Source organism: Thunnus maccoyii, chromosome 8 (assembly GCF_910596095.1).
Source record: "Thunnus maccoyii chromosome 8, fThuMac1.1, whole genome shotgun sequence".
Classification (NCBI taxonomy): Eukaryota; Metazoa; Chordata; class Actinopteri; order Scombriformes; family Scombridae; genus Thunnus; species Thunnus maccoyii.
In genome coordinates this window covers 9,045,001-9,063,308 of record NC_056540.1, presented here as the reverse complement: position 1 = coordinate 9,063,308, position 18,308 = coordinate 9,045,001, and the positions used below count along the sequence as shown (strand labels likewise).

General features: G+C 41.1%; 2 protein-coding genes across 5 annotated transcripts in view; one reads left to right on the top strand and one right to left on the bottom strand.

The window, feature by feature from the left end:
- Nucleotides 1-336: 336 nt before the first annotated feature.
- On the top strand, nucleotides 337-5,634 carry cnot7 (CCR4-NOT transcription complex, subunit 7). Of its 2 annotated transcripts, none has more exons than XM_042418339.1 (7): nucleotides 337-524; nucleotides 1,217-1,340; nucleotides 1,445-1,638; nucleotides 1,978-2,139; nucleotides 3,394-3,538; nucleotides 3,656-3,766; nucleotides 3,928-5,634. In XM_042418339.1, exons 2-7 carry the CDS (start codon nucleotides 1,224-1,226, stop codon nucleotides 4,057-4,059), a joined length of 861 nt encoding a protein of 286 aa, XP_042274273.1. In that variant the 5' UTR covers nucleotides 337-524; nucleotides 1,217-1,223; the 3' UTR covers nucleotides 4,060-5,634. The 2 variants fall into 2 exon arrangements, with proteins under 2 accessions (XP_042274273.1, XP_042274272.1); XM_042418338.1 differs by lacking the exon at nucleotides 337-524 and adding an exon at nucleotides 596-890.
- A 91-nt stretch (nucleotides 5,635-5,725) lies between these two features.
- The window catches only part of zdhhc2 (zinc finger DHHC-type palmitoyltransferase 2), a 12,972-nt gene continuing 389 nt past the window's right edge, over nucleotides 5,726-18,308 (bottom strand). Inside the window, exons 1-14 of one of the 3 annotated variants that reach the window (XM_042418335.1) lie at nucleotides 17,966-18,308; nucleotides 13,844-13,870; nucleotides 12,976-13,070; nucleotides 12,113-12,233; nucleotides 11,876-11,945; nucleotides 11,731-11,763; nucleotides 10,628-10,748; nucleotides 10,225-10,263; nucleotides 9,896-10,028; nucleotides 9,232-9,358; nucleotides 7,977-8,069; nucleotides 7,587-7,702; nucleotides 6,986-7,060; nucleotides 5,726-6,903 (exon numbers count right to left, since the gene is read on the bottom strand). The exon at nucleotides 17,966-18,308 is cut by the window's right edge and continues 389 nt beyond it. In XM_042418335.1, the coding sequence (XP_042274269.1) occupies nucleotides 7,020-7,060; nucleotides 7,587-7,702; nucleotides 7,977-8,069; nucleotides 9,232-9,358; nucleotides 9,896-10,028; nucleotides 10,225-10,263; nucleotides 10,628-10,748; nucleotides 11,731-11,763; nucleotides 11,876-11,945; nucleotides 12,113-12,233; nucleotides 12,976-13,070; nucleotides 13,844-13,870; nucleotides 17,966-18,092 (1,143 nt within the window). In that variant the 5' untranslated portion in view covers nucleotides 18,093-18,308 and the 3' untranslated portion in view covers nucleotides 5,726-6,903; nucleotides 6,986-7,019. The remainder of the gene's footprint in view (nucleotides 6,904-6,985; nucleotides 7,061-7,586; nucleotides 7,703-7,976; nucleotides 8,070-9,231; nucleotides 9,359-9,895; nucleotides 10,029-10,224; nucleotides 10,264-10,627; nucleotides 10,749-11,730; nucleotides 11,764-11,875; nucleotides 11,946-12,112; nucleotides 12,234-12,975; nucleotides 13,071-13,843; nucleotides 13,871-17,965) is intronic. The other 2 variants (XM_042418337.1, XM_042418336.1) reach the window with 2 other exon arrangements.

The window sequence follows — 18,308 nt, the reverse complement described above, 5'->3', positions numbered from 1 at the left end:
TGCCCTGTGGTTCAGACCGCTGTCTGCTTTCTGTTTTAACTGCTTACAAAGGCAATTTTACTTCATCAACAATGCATCCTTCTTTGTTTGTAACTATTATTAGTCAAACCAAATTCTAATAGTGATCAAATGTGATGCTCCAGAAAAATGGTCCAATTTTTCTTAGGAAAATTAAATTTTCTTTTTGATCATTTCTAACATGTGACAGTTTGTTTGGACACAAAAGTGAAATTTAACCATTTTCCTCTCTAACTTTCAATTTTTGCAAAAGTTTTGAAATAGGAGCATTGATCAAACAGGACGTTGGTGCCATACGCATACATACGCACATGACGTTCCTGTTTTACGTGATGACGTCGTGTTGTAGGCTCGGCTATGATGGCAGCCGCAGGTTGACATCGATACAATAGTGAATATAAACTATTTAAAAGTTAGCGGAAACCCCCCCGACACAGTAGCGCAGGTCAAACTAACAGTTTTGAGATAGTACACGCTTAAAACACACCCGCCCGGTTTGGGGAACGGTAAGTTACCGAAGCTACAGTCAGCTTTGCAGTATCAAAGTGGCAGAGAGAGAGAGAGAGAGAGAGAGAGAGAGTGAGTGTGTGTGTGTGTGTGTGTGTGTGTGTGCTGCTATGTACTCGCCTCTTTCTTGGTTGCACACACTCCTGTCTATCTGTCGAGACCGGTGTCTACTTTAGATGTGTGCTGAAACTGAACACACCTGTCCTGCCCACGTTAACTAATGCTAAGTGTGCAGCCTGCTAGCCGCTACAATCAACCTAGCTGGCCCAAAGTGCTGCTGAAAGCTGCTGCGACGAGCTAACGTTAATGTTAACAGCAGCTGGCCGAGCACGTCCTTCATATTTTCAACAGCTGCTGCTCTCACTGTGTGTTTGCTTTCATATAACTTGTTCATTTAGCTGTTAAAGTGCAGAAGTCCAGGTGTACAGAAGCACAAACTCGCCCTGAGATTCACTTAGCTTCCCAGTGCTGAGACTAACATTGAGATCTTTGTGATTTGATACCCAGATCAGGTTGTATGTCCTGCAGTTTATATTATAATGATTTGTCAGGGTTTCTTGGATATCCAGGGATCATGTGTCCAATGCTTTTGTCCTGTCACAGGTCAGCATGCCAAGGTAGGACTGTGAACTGTTTCTTGAAGCTTTCTTTGTTTCCTTTCTTTTTGCATCTTTCTGTTTGCATGTTGAAGTGGCACTATGCCCGCAGCTACTGTGGATCACAGCCAAAGAATATGTGAGGTGTGGGCCAACAACCTGGAGGAGGAGCTGAAGAGGATACGACATGTCATTCGAAAATACAACTACATCGCTATGGTGGGTGACACGTTGACATAACCAGGGAAGAAGAACACTGCCAGACATCTCACTGTGACGCTGAGCTGTGTTTCCTTTGTGCATGACGTCTTTTCTCTTTGCAGGACACAGAGTTTCCAGGTGTCGTAGCCAGACCGATCGGAGAGTTCAGGAGCAACGCCGACTATCAGTACCAGTTACTGCGCTGCAATGTTGATTTGCTCAAGATAATCCAGCTGGGCCTCACGTTTATGAATGAACAAGGGGAATACCCTCCGGGAACATCAACATGGCAGTTCAATTTTAAGTTTAACCTCACGTAAGATGAACTCCCATGTCTCTCGCACTCTTTTGTTTTCTCGCGTGGCATTCAAATGCATCAGCCCCCTTCATCCTGACATTATATACAGTTAACAGGCAGCTAACGTTTTTTTTTTTTTTGAAGATTGCTCACAGCATACGCACATGAGACAGATGTAGTTACAAAAAGTGACTGTTTGTGGCCAAAATTCAGATCTCTGTCAACTGCGTACAGCTTCCAACATTCAGGCTATTTATATATAATGACAACGCTTAAATACCGATCTCATTCCGACTGGATTGTCTTTTGTATTTGTGGTGATAATAATGAGACGTCCGTGCTGTTCTTTCTCATCAGAGAGGACATGTATGCACAGGACTCCATCGAGCTCCTGACCACTTCAGGGATTCAGTTCAAGAAGCACGAGGACGAAGGCATCGAGACGCTGTACTTTGCCGAGCTGCTGATGACATCAGGAGTGGTGCTCTGTGACGGGGTCAAGTGGCTGTCGTTCCACAGGTATCCTGCTTTTGAAGTCATAGGCTATTTTTATTGCAGCCAGTTATGTTTGAATTCAGGCTGCTGTCTGGTAGACGGACACATAGCAACATGACTCATATGTCCTCTGTGTCCACGTTATTGAGGAAATGACTGAAAGTTTGTTCATTCATTTTGTTCAGCTGGTCCAGTGCTTCACCTTTTTTTTTTTTTCTTTGCTCCTTGTTTTTACAGTTGGCTGTAAAGGTAATGAGAAACACAGATGAGTGATAGTTGTAGCAGCATAATAAGACTGTTCTGTAGGACATGAAAATAATTTTTAACTTATTTACATTAGGGTGTATGAGTCATCATATCCGTGAACCATCCTGGCATATTGTTAAGTATACGGGCTGACACTACTGTTTCACCCTTCAGTTAGATAATAAACAAGCGCTATCAAATTCAGATAAAAGGAGGTGAGAAATATCAAATTTCTTCTCAGCCATCAGAGCATCACTCGCATAATAAGCTGTATATTTTATCTAAACTGTTTTATAATGATGATTTGCTGCCCAACCTTCCTTTTCTTGTGTAAGAGGTAAGATGTTACGCAGAAAAAAAGACATTATTTCATCATAAACGTTTTAAAACATGAACACATTCTGTTAAAATTTTGCTGTTAAAGTTTCTGTACCAACACTAACAAACATATTTATTGTCTTATTGGTCACTAGTGAACTACAATCTGCTGCTTAACATCTTCATTTCGTACTCAGTTTCCCACTGTGTCTCCATGGCAAACTGAGGCTAAAGATAACCAGGCTTTGGAAAATATGCAAAGCTTAGGTTTGAAACATCACTGTCGTCTCGTTCAGGTACTTCGAACACACTTTTTCAAACAGGTTTTACTGTCATGTTACTTTTGTTTACGTGTTACTGTCTTATCATTGTATTTTTTTTATCCTTCTGTCTGTTTTTCATTGTTGTTTGTTGTATTCAGTTTTAATCTCCTCTGCTTTTGTTTGTAATCGGTCTGTTGTGAATCAGTGTAGGTCGAGTGTTGTAAAATCAGTTCCTCATCACAAAATCTTCTTGGGATGATGCAGTGGCATTATTTGGCCTTGCGTGTGTAGCAGGGTTGTGTATCTGACGGCTGCAGGCATGAATCCAGTCAGCCAGTTCTTGACAACGTCACAAAAAATGTGACAAAGTCTCAAGAAGCCTGCTGCTGTGTGCCCTTTGATAACACAGTGAAATTGTATTTACGTGTGTTTGTGTGTGTGTGTGTTGCAGTGGCTATGACTTCGGATACCTGATCAAGATTCTGTCCAACGCTAACCTGCCTGAGGAAGAGGTGGATTTCTTTGAGATACTTCGCTTGTACTTTCCGGTCATTTATGATGTCAAGTACCTCATGAAGAGCTGCAAAAACCTGAAGGTACTTAGAGAATTATTACAGTAGTTTTTTAAATCTTCACGTCCTGATTTGTGGCCCTCAGGCTTTACTCTGACTTGGAGAGTGGATGTTGAGTGGATGACGGTGTTTTGTTTTCAGGGCGGACTGCAGGAAGTAGCTGAGCAGCTGGAGCTGGAGAGGATCGGACCGCAGCATCAAGCCGGCTCCGACTCTTTACTTACAGGCATGGCTTTCTTCAAGATGAGAGAGGTAGGCTCAGTACCACGCTGCATATACAGTCAGCTGAAAATGGGTAAAACATATGTTTTTTCAAGATAAACTTATGAATTATGACTGTTTTCATGATGTGATATTTAATGAATGTGTGAATGTCTGTTCTCAGCATCCTGCGCTATTTATGTTTCCTACAGATGTTCTTTGAGGATCATATCGATGATGCAAAGTACTGTGGTCACTTGTACGGGCTCGGCTCCGGCTCCGCCTACGTCCAGAACGGAACAGGGAACGCTTACGAAGAGGAGGCTAACAAGCAGCAGTCGTGACATCACTCTGAAAATCTCCCATCCTGCGGTTCACATTCAACAATCAGTGCAGCGCTGAAGCAAAGCTTCGACGACTGGATGATAACAATGGAAGAACATAAAACATACATGCATCGTTTAACAAGCTGTTTCTCATAGGTTCTGCTCACCTTAGACAACTGAATATTATGATGGTCAATAGGCGAAAAAATATCACAGCTGTCCTCACACATAACGCTGGTGGTGCGCCTGTGTGGGTTTAGTGTTTTATTCCTACGAAGCAGCGTAGACTGTCTGGTTGGTTCAGTTAAAATTTAACATGCTTGAAAAAGATGGGATTTTAGTTTTCCTAAAATGTTCTGTAGAAACGTTTTGCACTTTAAAGCTCTAACCTGATTTTATATGGAAAGCTGAAAATGTTTCTGGTGTGTCTCTCCTCTTTGTTGCCTTCTCTACGTTCCCATTTTACATTGTGAACATGTAAATCTTTACTATCACAACAACCGCTTTCACCATGCTCAGCCTTAATATTAGCTGCATTCTTATCTTTTAAACTTTAATTTATTGTACTGGTTATCTGACACTGAATAGATGCCCCAGTCAACACTGAGACGCCACATGTTGTGGTCTTCCCTGGTCATTTCTTGGATTTCTTGTCTGATAATGAGAAAGGGAGCTTTCAGTGAGTTTTTTGTTGAGTTTTTTCATATAAAGATAATGTTTATAATGACCTAAATAAGCTCTAGAAGCCTCTAGGTAACAAGCTGCTTATAAGTGAACACCATTTCCTCTGTTGTGTTGGTTTTCCTGTCGGCATTCATGATAATGCTCAGAATAGTTGCACACAAGCATATTTACAGGATGTACTTAGATGCATACAAATGGAGGAATGCTTCAGCTAAAGTAAGCATTGATTATTTGTATCTGTAAACGCCCTCATTGACTCAAGCACATAACGAACAAAGATGCATCACATCTCTAAACGACCTTGGCGCCGAGCATCAAATTCACCAGACCTTAAGAAACAATTAAAAAGTTTTAAAAAAAACTCACCTGCTGTAGGACAAGATGAGGTTACCCTGAACTACTCTGTTGGGAGTAAATATTCATTTTTTTAATTGAGATTAAGGTTTTGTAGAGTTTTAGTGTTGTAATAAAAGCAAACAAAAAAAACAAAACAAAAAAACCTTTTACTCATTGGGGAAAAAAATCATTTTAAAATGCATCTCTTTGTTTCGGTGGAGTTCATTTGACTTGTAGTTCGGGCCTTTGAATGACATTTTTGTGCAATTTATATTTTTTCTTGTATTGCTTTCCAGTTCATTCATGCTGCATAGAAGAGCCGCATGTACTAAAACGTTTGAATAAATGCTGTGTTGTTGAATAGTATCCAGAACTTCCGTAGGTGTGTGTTGAAGTGTAGGTTCACAACTTATTAACCTCCCTCTGCGTCAGATACTGATAAATGAAACCTTTTTCTTTCCGCAGAACATCGCTCACACTGTAAAAGAGTTTAAGAAAAGAATATGCAATATAAAAGAGGATTGTTTTTAGATTTTTTTGTAAATAAAGGCTTGAAACTTTTCTACCATAAAATGCTCGTCTGTTACATTTCTTCAGTGACTATTTAAACAACATACTGTTTCCAGATAATGTGCAGCACAGAATTGAATGAGAAGCCAGAAGATGAGCTCATTTTATTCTTTTAAGGCATTACAACTGTACAATACATTGCCCCACACATCCATATTGTCTCTTGAGTCGTACATACAGAAGAATAGAAAAATATAGATTGACACTACTGTCACCATGAAGCTTTTTTTTTTTTTTTTAAACAAGCATACATTCTCAAATTATTTTTTTACAATGATGGTTTAATCATTTCCAGCCCAAATGAGAAAAGACAGAGTCCTCAGAAGGTGAAAATATACTGTACAAAGCAGCTGGAGCAGGTTTCTCTTTTTTGCTCTGCATTACATCCACAACATCATATTTGTGAGTTTTAGAAAAACACTCAACAGTATCTGCTTTTTGATGGTGACGGGATGTGCAGCATCACACGGAGGCCGGCCCTCCGGAGACAAAACAGTCGGGAAGCTTTTTTGACCGGCAGTTTAGACGTTTAGACTACCAGATGTCGCAGCACCAGATTTCAGGTGTTTCAGTGTGGCAGCAACATCCTCACTCATGCTATGAGTCAGAAGAGCCCTTATTCCAATGTAATTACTATATTACTACTCATTTGTTGTTTTCCAAGCAAGGGGAGAACATCTTGTGGTACAGTTCACTACAACAAGGTGTGTTTGAGTTGACATCCTGAGATGAAAGCATGCATAAGTTCCACGACACTCAATATTGTGGGTGGAAAACCTGCCCCCCCTCCAAAAAAAAGAAAAGAAAACCCTTCACTGTATTAAAATGGCTGCAGGGAATGTCAAATACATCACATTAACACCACTACTAGTACAACTGTTGTAGATCATTCTGAGAGTTTCTGTGACATACAAAAGCAGCCCCGATTGATTTCCTAGTATACAAAATGCAAAATGTCCCCTCTTCCACTGCTGCTCTGTGCTTATTCATATACAAACAAAAGAAAATCTGATTGCTGGAATGCAGTTTCAACTCGAATCCACTTGTTTTGAGGCCCAAATACTTTCAGATAGCAGCAGACACTGCTGCTCGTAACAATAACAGTAACACCGATGATAATAATAACCAGTTTTTCTCTGGTTTGTATGTCATGTGTCAGTTGTGTAAACCTCTCAGAAGCAGGGTGTATTATGGGAAACAACAAATATCGATGATGTCACCACCACGTCACATTCTGATAGGCACGAACACTGAGGAGGGGGCAGCATAGACCTGTTAGATGGAAACAAATATGTACATGACGTTGCTTTTATATTTTGATATGCGGATCATTTCTATATGACTGTAAACTTACTTTTCTGGATGGAACGTGTCGACTCTATCTCTGGTTACGCCTCATTTTCTATGGTCATCCCTGGGTTACTAGCACCTGAACAAACACACACACACACACAAACACACACAAATAAAATCCATCATCTACATCTAGAAAGGACAGATGGTTTGAAAGAGGAGAGAGGGAGTAAAAGTAAAGTGAAAGTAGAGAAAACATCCCTCAACAGACGAGGAGGAGGAGGAGGTCTACCCTTCCCAGGAGATTTAACAACTATACATTAGTCGGTCTCATGTGATGCCAACGACTCTGATGACTGTCGTTACAACAGCCAGGAGAACTAACGAACCAAGTGGTATCAGTGACCTTGATAATGACCCCCCCCCCCCCCCAGTCAGTCAGAACTGAAGAAGTCCCTTGGATGAGAGGTGAAAGTATCCACAAACAAGTCCAGTTGCCCTTGTTTCAATCCTCCTTGGATAACCATGATGTGGATGACTGAGATTCTTCATCATCTACATCATAAAATATCTGTTTAATTATTGATTTTTTTCCTGTCTTGGGGTTGTGTAAGCAAGCAGCTTTGAGGGAAACCATTATATGGAGGATATCATTATCTTACCCTTCTTGTCCTTGTCTGCTGCATTGTCACTCTCTGTCCAGGAGGGGGTGCTGGTGAGCAGCCGGCTCTGACTCTCCCTCAGCGGCTTGGAGGGGAACTGGCGGGCGTCTGCTGCACTGGAGACATACAAAACACACATTAGCAGGAGAGTAGCCGGGAATTATAGGAGTAATATTCCCTCCTTTTTAAGATAAATTAGTCCTAAACCCTGTAATCCTGTTATCTAAATGCACAATTTAAAACTGCAGCCAGGCGATTTTCCTGCATCATTAAACCTACAGAGTTAATAAACCACTGGGCTGACTTGCAGTTGAGAAGACTCTAGTCTTTCTGTGCTGTACCTGGGTTTACTCTAATATCAATGTGTGTGTTCTTCATCTTTTAACTTACGCCTTGCTGGCAGGGTTGGAGCCAGTGGGCGATGATGGCTGCTCAGGGTCCAGATTCACCAGGCATGCTGGGAACGAGCAACCGTCACCTAAACTGAGAGTCACAGAGGAAAGAGGAAAGTAGTTTAAATAAGTATAGAATATGTTAAACCCAGCATATGTAATAAAGGTAAATGTTAAAACATAGTGTAGCAGTAGCTCAAGTCAAGAAAAGTCAAGCATCAAGTCAGTAAAATTACTCTACACTACCACAGTAATATTTATGTAATATTAGCTAATATTATGAACCACAAACTACTGGTCATTATCAGACCAACTAACACTACAGCAGCAAATCCTCTCTAGTGTACTGAATTGAACAAGGGTGTGATTAATTGCTTATGAATCTTTCAAACATTACATAGTCTGGCTTTAATGTCACTATTTCCAAGCAGAAACTGACAACATAAGAAAGTACATTTTTCATGTGTTTGAGTATTTCAGTGGTTTAGTTTACAGAATAATAAATAATATAGTAGTAAATAGTTGTTTTCAGAAGTTAAAGCTCTTGAATCACTTTGTTCAAACTAAATAGCAGTGCTCACTTGCCCTTATTTTAGTTTATAAATCCACATTCATTCATTCATTCATTCATTCATTCATTCATGCAGGACTTCTCTGACATCCTGAGTTAGATTCTGTTAAAATATGACTGAATGTTATTATTTGGCTAACACACACACACACACACACATACAGTCCTTCTGCATCCACTCACCTGTCTGCTCTCATATATTTATCTCTCTAGACAATATACTCTATTTTTAACATGAAACTGGTGAGTGTGTGAAAGTCTGAGCATCAGTAAGCCTCTGTTTATGTTGAACATTATCTATCCAAATGTGATTTTAGCCAGCAAATTAACAAGGTGGCAGTCCTGCAAGTCACCATTTAACCCAAAGCATCTTAACAGATTACAAACTGGATTTGATTTGCTGATCTAATTGTGTTTTATGTCCCAACCAGTGCAGCAGAATTTAAGCTCTTGAAGCAGAGCCTGAAGTCTTTGACCTTGACTCAAAATTACAGGTCATCATCAGCTCCTGAACTGCAAAACAACCTGTCTGTGAAACAAATAGCTTTTTAAACATAGACTTGTTTTATTAGATTTGGCTTTTAGTTTGCCCAACTTAAATTATGCTGTTTCTTTTAATCTAACTCATTTGATAGATACTTTTCCTTCTGAATTCCTCTAAGACCTATCTAAAGGACCTTACCTGGAGAAAACAGGAATAGGCCAGTATTTGACTTCATCACCAAACACCTGGCGGAAGTTCTTACTGAAACCCAGACTGAAACCGTTCTTATCTGTGCCGTGACGAAACACCGGGGCACGCACAGCCTCTGAGAGGACAGACACGAAGAAGAACAGTGAGTCTGGCATAAAGATGAATAACAGGAGCTCAATCACACAATAGATCAACACATGAACGATTCCTGCTGAATAGTGGCGTCAGCAGAACATCGCTGAATGAAAGTGTCTTTGTTGTGCAGGTAAAGCAGATCTCAGAGTGTGCCACCAGGTGTGACTTCTCTTCCTGAGCAGTGTGGCAGTGTCTGTTACTAAGCTGCTTACTGCTCTGAGCCTTATGTCTTTGCATTACACTGAAACATACTCCTCAGGATCTAATCCATTCTCCTCAACACAGAGACAAAGTGTGCCACTGTGCACACATAATGAGAAACCACTCCGTCTGATACCGGCCCAAAGAGGCTCGTCAAATCACTATGCTGATGAGGATGGAGACTGATGGTGGGAAAAACGCAATGAAACATCATCATTAGTAGCAAACAGGAAGCAGACTGAAAGCAGATATTCAAGATACACAAACATGAGAGAGATATATACATACAGGCATGAACTACTGGCACGCAACCTACCAAGAGTGGATCTGTTCTTGCAGACGAGCCAGCAGTGGTAGGTGAAAAGCGAAGCGAGGCTGACTGAGAACATGGAGGCCGAGAAGAAAAGGAAGAGGATGTGGAACTTCGCCTGAGTGTCTGGTAGGCCGTTCTGAGGAGAAACCAAGACATCAACATAACAGCACCAGTACAGAGTACATACAGTACCAGTATGAACTGGATCTGCTCAGTGGGTGTAAACTACTGGGTGCTGATTGACAGCTGATAGACTTCTACTAAACTATTCTACTGAGAGTTTATTACAGTCTTTCTATTTCATCACTACTAACTGGTTGATTGGTTCGTACCAGATATTCTCTCAGACGGAAATGTGCTCTACCTCCAGCCTTGTAGAAAAACAAATAATTATGCCATATATATGAAACAGAAAGGACATTCAGATTTTATATAGGTATTATATCATTTATAATGAAACAATATACACATGAAAAAAAGGTTTAACTCAAGGTCAACATTGCTAGCTTCTGTTTAGTTGTCACGTGACTAGTTTGGGTCTCATGATGACAAGTGAGCAAAATCCATTTGCTGATGAAAACCGTGACATGCAGTTAAAAGCCGAGAGGAGTTTTTTTTTTTTTTCAAGCAATGTTCAAACTATTATTTCCAAGGTAGAAAATGAACATTCATGCTTGATATGCATAATATAATTAAAGGTTTGTATTGTGGTGCAATAGCTGAAATCCTGCTTACCGTCCAAAACTTAATGAAGTATTTCAGATCTGTAGCAGTTATAAAAAGGCAGTAGAGTAGCGAATATAACAAGAACAGCATGAAAAACTTATAGTTGGAGAATCCCACACAGTTGTTCACCCTGTAAGGAGGAAATGATGCAGGTTAGTGTTGGAAAATGTCACTAGTACATGTTGAGACAGGGCCGATCTTTTCTAGATGTGGAGACTTTTTTTTACTTGACATTTGAGCAAAACTATAAATATTGGAGATGGGCTGTTTGGGTTGGTGGGAGAATTGTCACATAATGCAATATTTTGTTATAGCTCATTTAATCATTTTATCCTATAATTATTATGATTACTATGTTATTGGTTCATTGCAAATGTGTATATATCCTATTTTTCCAGGCTGTTTTGAACAAACTATGGTAAATGAATCACAACTAGTAATTAGATATTCACAATAAAAACACCACTCAGGATGTTTGTGTCATTTTAATGAAAGGATCTGGCATTTTTAACCAGTCAGGTTTTAGTGTTGTTCATTACATTCTGTCATACAGGGTGGAGGGCATATCCAGACAATTTTTATGGAAACTACAGAAGAAAAAAATCCCCTTCTGATGCTTTAACAACCAACATGACCCAATGGAGAGATGCATAAATTAAAACTAATTATCATAATCATATCATCATATTTTTAATGAGGTCCCTCCTGGTCTGAACACTAGGCTTGGTTCAATATGGCGAAGAGAGCAAACAAACTGATCATATATATCAAAAAATACACTGACTGGAATCAGATTTGTCTCACCCAGCTGCCAAAATCTGTCAGCTGGCAGGATGAGAGGTGACTTCATCAAACTCTGTCCGGTAAACTTAGCTTGAATGCAACTGATTCAAGCTATTAGAGATCAACTGACCATTTAACTAAACTGAATCAAGTCTTTTCCATCCTGAGCATAAATACTTTTGATCACAAAATCATGTAACCTGAATACTGTTGGGCCTTAAATGAAAAGAAGAAGTAATTACACAGACAACACAGTGTGAGAGCAGTATATACGGGTACATTTCTTTAAAATTCTATTCCTGGTTTAATCAAAGAGCCTCACTACATACCAGGGGCAGTGGTGATCCATCTTCAGGATGCATCTGTAACACAGCAGGGTCAGACGTCAATGTAATTGAATCTTATTCTGCCTGCCAGAATGCAATATATATGGTGGAGTCTTTTCTCTATAGGTGCATGAGCAGAGAGCCATACTTATCACAGACTGAACAATGGTGACATCGATCAGGCTTCAGCAGCTGGCAGCGGTCACAGAAACGGATTGCTGAGGAGACACAGCCAATTCAGTCACACAGCCGTCAGCAGCAGCCTCTCCTAACACTTGACCACAGACTAACAAGGTGACGGGGGTGAAATGAGCTCTGAGAGCTGCGTGTCAGTCTAGACTGCTTCTGTTGTTCTGCATCAGCAGCACTGTTCACTGTACTGTACCTCCAGAGTTGGTGCGGGTGTAGATGGGCAGATCCTTGGCTATTCTCCTCAGGATCTCCTGCTGAGACTCTCCCCGATCTTCACGCTCCAGCAGCTCTTTGTCAGAGAAGGACAGGTGAAACTATGTTGGGCAGAGCGAAAAACAAACACCTGTGACTTATCAGTATCCTCATCCGTGAGCAGTTATTTCTGATGAATCATAGCTTTGCATTTGTCAAAACTGGCTTGAATATTTTGATACAGATACATACTGCATTAGCGTCAGTAATGCAGAAATATGTTTTACAATGAAGTGCAGCTCAGTAGGCAGTGAAGGGTATTTCTGTTTCCTCCATTTGTTTGTTGTTTTCTGCCCCAGCAGGCAAATGGGAGCAAAGCAGCACAGAGCTGCGATATTACTTTCAGTCACTCAGGCGATTTATGATTGAACACTGGAAGCAAATAACTCTGACGATAACAAACAGCTCGACACACGAAATTTCACTTTTATTACAAAACCTCAAGAGATCCAGCGATCGCATCTCATAAAGGAAAGCTTTCATTCGAGGTGATTATTGCCTGCATGTGTTTCACCTCAGTAGAAATTGAAATACAAGGTGGCTTTTCTCAGAAGTGTCCTCTCTAAGTCTTGCGTGTGTATGTGTGTGTGTCTGTGTGTGCGTGCGTGTATTCATGCTGCAGAGCTGAAGTGCTGTGGTCAGGATCAGAGCCATTAGAGTGCAGCTCCAGGCACTTCCACTGGAAAGTATTATTAGTCTAAATGCAGCGTTCAATCACACAGGGAGGCTGTAACCTACATCTGCACTTCCCACGATGCCTCATCATCCCAGCTGACAATAACGCTGCGTCGCAGTCACACTCACCTCCTTCAGGGGGTTCATGGGCTTGGTGAAGATGGTTTGCCAGTAAGCCCATACAAACATGATGAAAATGACATGGTACACCAGCAAGTACACAACTGAAAGCAGACAGAAAACATAAACAAATCATCATCATCTATCATCAAGGACATTTTGTGCATTGTCACTGTAGGCCAGTGTGAGAGTGAAAAAGAAACAGAAACAGGACCACACACCACTTACATTAGGAATCTATAGATCTATCTATATACCATAACAATAAAGATTTTGCTTGTATTATGCACTTGCAGCAATAGTGACTCAATTATATTCCCAAATATTTAGAAAAAAGAATTCTCTGAAGCGGAGGCAGATTAAAAACAGTGTAAAATGATTGGTTTGTCTAGATAGATACCAAAAATTAGACATTGGAGTGTCTCTGCCTCTCTCATTTTATCTCTATACTCTGTAACACACACTGAGTGCAAGCTTTAAAGGAGTATATCGATGTAGCGTTACACTTTCATTAAGGTGGGAGTCTTGCAAGAGACAGATGAATGGTCTAAATTGAAGAAAACATTTTCTCTGATTTTATGAAGCTCCTCCAGAACCACAGATGATATTATTCAACAGTTTTCACAGGCAGAGTAGAACTCCTCATGATGTGTAAACTCATTTTAATGTGTAAAATCTGTGGGTTACCCCTTTAAACATACATGAGAAGTCGTTTGATACACTTCCAGCTGATAGAGGCTGACAAAATAGTTTTGATGTGAGCTGCCTCTGCAGGCAGATCCTGCTGAATCTCCTCTGGACTAAATTCAACTCAACATCTGACACTTTAAGTTGAAATAATTCCTCTTGATTTCTGACAGTGTTATAAAACACTTACCCTTTTCTCCTGTGTCTTCAATTGACTCTGCAAAATGAAAAGACACAGTCAGGTCTGTGTCAAGCAAAAAAAGGTAAAACATTGTGGAGCATCTGGGTACAAAAGGCTGCTGTTTTGTTTTGTTTTTTATTCCTTTACATGTGCTGCTTTTGTTTACTTGATACATGTTTGAATGAAAGTCAATGTCCAAATTCAATTAGGCAAAACTGAAAAATGCTGACTCTGTAAATCCTAGTGTCCAGCACCACACCAGTGTGCTTGAAAATCCCAGTGACACACAATCAATATACACCATGCTCAGTTCCACTCATTGTTCCACTCGTATAGATAAGCATTACTGTGCATTGACAAAAGAATACATCCTGCACAGTATGTTTGTGTGTGTTTGTGTGTGTGAATGCTGACAGCTGCTACTGCTCCCACCACAGAGGGGACCGGCTGAAGCTGCTGATCCCAGGCAGACATCAACACCCACACACTTGATGAGCGCCCCAAAAAACTTTCACAAAAACACATGTACAGATCTGGACACACAGACTTCAAAATATAAAAATATGTAACAGAGACAAGTGGAGACCTGTTGGAAGATCAGCTGACAGTTTTATATTTGTCCCAATATCTGAGCAATGATTAGCTGAGCATACAGAATCATCCATCTTCAGCAATTAGCACGCACACACACACACACACACACACACACACACACACACAGCAGGAACTGAAGAAAGGTGAGCCAAGGAGCTGAATCAAGGCACGCAGCCAAATATCATGTGCACGCCGTCTTGCCAGAAAGCCCCAGATTCTGACAGTGAAGCATATACTGTAGGTGTGTGTGTGCGTGTGCGTGTGTGTGTGTGAATGTATATTAATGTGTCTATTGAGGCATTACGGTCACTGCCGTACGTCAGCCTTCTCTTTTCCTGTTTGCATTCTTGCTCCAACAAGGTACATTTCCAACAATGCACAGACTCTGAAAAGCTAAACAATTTTCCCATCTTGGAAAGAGGGCCAACTGTTCGTAGGCTGATGTTTGGTGCTTTAAAAGAAAGTGGGTCAACCACAGATTGCTTGGGGTGAATTATGTAAGCCAGACAATGGGATTAACTGAGCTGCTGAGGTATCAGCTGATGATACTTTCACACAACTGTCCCTGTGTCTATCTGCAGAGCACATGTCCTGTCCTACTGCTGTTGTTTTCTTCTGTCTGTCCCATGTGACACGAATGCATCACAATTCCTCTCTTGTTCTACTAGAAGCAAAACAACACAGTTAAAAAGAGGCCTGATCAAACAGTGATTTTGTTTTTCTGTCACCCTGCAGTTATGAAAGATGTCTCAATATCCCATAAAGGCACCGGACACATAGCGTCCTGTAACTCTAGAAGAGGTTCATCCTGGGACAGACGCCACCCTGGTCAACCCACTGGCTCTATAACTTCCGCAGCACACTCAGCTCTCGCAGATCAGGTCAAAATGGATGCAAAGACTGACATAAAGGTGCATACTTTCAGGCTCAGGGACATCGTCGTGTTTGCCTCTGTTTGGTCTCATTAAACCGTCTCCATTTCATCCCCCTTTTTGACAAGAAGAGATTTTCTTTCCTAGTGGTCTGAAAAGCTGCCAAGCAGAGCACAGAGTAGGCTGGCGAGATTCCTCTGAGACATCCTAGAAACCATTGCTCACTATCCAGGTCAACTCTGTGCTCACCGTTCACCGATGAGGCTCACTGTCTGCAACCGCACAGCCCAGCATCGAGCCAGAGGGAGCGAGGAGAAGGCAGGCCAGACTTAAAGCCATTACAGTCAGACTTCTTGCCAAAAGATAATGCTGGTGGTGTTGTGGTTCAGATAATGAAGCTCAGCACCTACATAAAGCTATTACAGTAAGTCTTTAAGATAGTGCTGATAGAGTGGTAGTCAATGCATCTGACAGTGTAGATGAGTGAGCCACATGGCCTAATCCTTTTCTGAACCTCCTTTCATAAAAATGTAATAAAAGCTCCTTCACAATGGAGGCTATGCATGTTACATCACAGTAGGCGGAAGCGATTGTGGTTTCACCCACTGAGTGGCAGAAAGAGTCAAGCCAGGTTCAGACTACAGGAGTTGTGGGCCGATTCATCCCTGATTCACCCCTCTGATGTACAGACCAGATTATCTGCTAATGTGAGGGGTTTACAGATCCAATCTAAAACCTCCATAACTGCTCACAGACTCATCGGGGCCACCCCAATCATTTCAAATTTATTTGAGATTTAGGATTTAAAGGTGCAGTGTGTAGAATTTAGTAGCATCTAGCGGAAAAGACCTGGCATAAATGGAATATAAGATTCATAAGTATGTTTGCATTAGTGTAATCATCTGAAAATAAGAATCATTGTGTTTTCATTACCTTAGAATGAGCCCTTTATATCTACATAGGGAGCGGGTCCTCTTCCGCAGCGCACACCATGTTGCACCGCCATGTTTCTACAGTAGCCCAGAACGGACAAACCAAACACTGGCTCTAGAGAGGGCCTTTCACGTTTTTTGCAAGTTTCACAGCCACTGTAGGTTTTCCTACACACTTGCAAGTGGAGGGTGAGGAGAGGTGTATTCATTTGGTTGCAGCCTGCAACCTCACTGCTAGATGCCACTAAATTCTACACACTGGACCTTTAAAATCTGGATGATTACGTCGCTACTTTCTGAATGGGACCACAATAGCCAATGAGAGAGACAAGTTTACAAGGACACGGAAGTGAATGAGACCACAAAGAAACAACAACAAGCTGTTGTACAGGTGCATTGGACAGCTGAGATGGAGGAAAGGCTTGTCGATATGTGAAAAGAACACAACTGCCTATATAACATGTCTTTCAATACATCATAACCATACGGACAAAGAGAAGAGCTTTACTAAAGCAAGTTGTTGCACCATGTCAGTCTTCATTTTGTTTACATCTACTACCCTATGAGATCACGTGAGCGTGAGGTGGTGCATTACTTCCTCTGGCATGATAATCTTATTAATATCCCCTAGTGTGTTATGTGCTATTATTTTCAAATCTTGCAATGTGTGCATGTTTGAGATTAGAGAGAAGAACATCTGTGAACTTTCTCCTTATGTGCTTGATGCAACCCGACTTCAAAATCAGTTAGGATTTTAAAACTCCTGTAGTCTGAGCCCCGCTTAATTTACTGAGTGGCAGCATTAGCATTGAGCTTGAATGCCACAAAAACACACACAAAAAAAACACATCTAAAATGGGAAAGAGCTGTTGTGCGATTTGACTGTACAAATAATTTCAACAAGGAATCAGAGCTATCGTTTTACAGACTGTCAAAAGCTAAAGAAAAGCAAAGCAAATGGATCACTGCAATTTGTAGAAACAACTGGAATCCAGGCACCAAAATGTGGATTTGCGGTTGCCATTTTGTTTCAGGTATGTTAGATTTTTGGGTGAAATCATAACTTAATTTATATACTGTATTGACTACTAATCAATTAAATATTTAGCATCTTTAATTTATATTCTGTGTGACTGTAAAGTTTTTGTCAGCATTTATTAAAAACATCCATGATGAGCCTTGTGTCCTACAAACAAAGGGGGGGATGGTTAGATAGTGTTAACAAACTAAGACAAATCCAGTTTTCCTCATAAGGGGGTACAGTTAGACAGATAGCCAGATAACTTTAAAAGTTGCTCCAAAATATGCTTTTTCTTTATTATTAGCATCTTTATGGGTGGCTGAATCACACTCCTAGGCCACCTTTGTAATACCCTCCAACCCCCATACACAAGTCAAATGCTGTAAGTAATGATGAAACCATCCTGTGCATGCTGGTGTCATGAATTGGAAATATTTCAATGATACACAAAAAACCCTGATAACCACTTCCTTGTAACATTATGCTGACAGTTCCTGGTTGAACTGTTATTGTCATGTGACTGACACTGTCCACACACTGCGTAAACAACAAGCCAGTCTTCTGCACCCAGAAAAAAAAAAAATCAGCCTGGACCACAAACTGCTCCCACAGAATGTCTCCCCCACCCCATCACCAAAAGAAAAAAAAGGCATTTCCCCCTCACACAGACACACACCTCCTCCTCATACTACCCAGACAGCTGATTGCTTACCTATGCAAAGCTGCAAAACATAGGCGTAGTACGACCAAGCCACTATGAGGGCGATGAAGAGGACCGGGATCCAGTACAAAACTCTCCAGCAGCCCCACTTGATACCACGCGAGCCCGACGGTGCCATAGTCTAGGAGCGGATCATCTCCCGTGCGCATTCGTCTGTTTCTCACCCTCCACGTCCTCCTCCCTCCCTCTCTCTATCTCTTTCTCTCCCCCTCTCTCTCTCCCTCTGTGTGTGTGTGTGTGTGTGTGTGTGTGTGTGTGTGTGTCTGTCTGTGTCTTCCTGAAGACTGTCACTGCATCGTAGCTCCGGGTCTGATCAGTCTAATCGGCAGCTTAG

Coding starts and splice junctions, on each gene's coding strand:
- cnot7 (XM_042418338.1), top strand. CDS start 832: ATGTTAACAGCAGCTGGCCGAGCACGTCCTTCATATTTTCAACAGCTG. Junction 2,140..3,393: donor AAGTGGCTGTCGTTCCACAG/GTATCCTGCTTT, acceptor TGTGTGTTGCAG/TGGCTATGACTTCGGATACC. Junction 3,539..3,655: donor AGAGCTGCAAAAACCTGAAG/GTACTTAGAGAA, acceptor TTTTGTTTTCAG/GGCGGACTGCAGGAAGTAGC.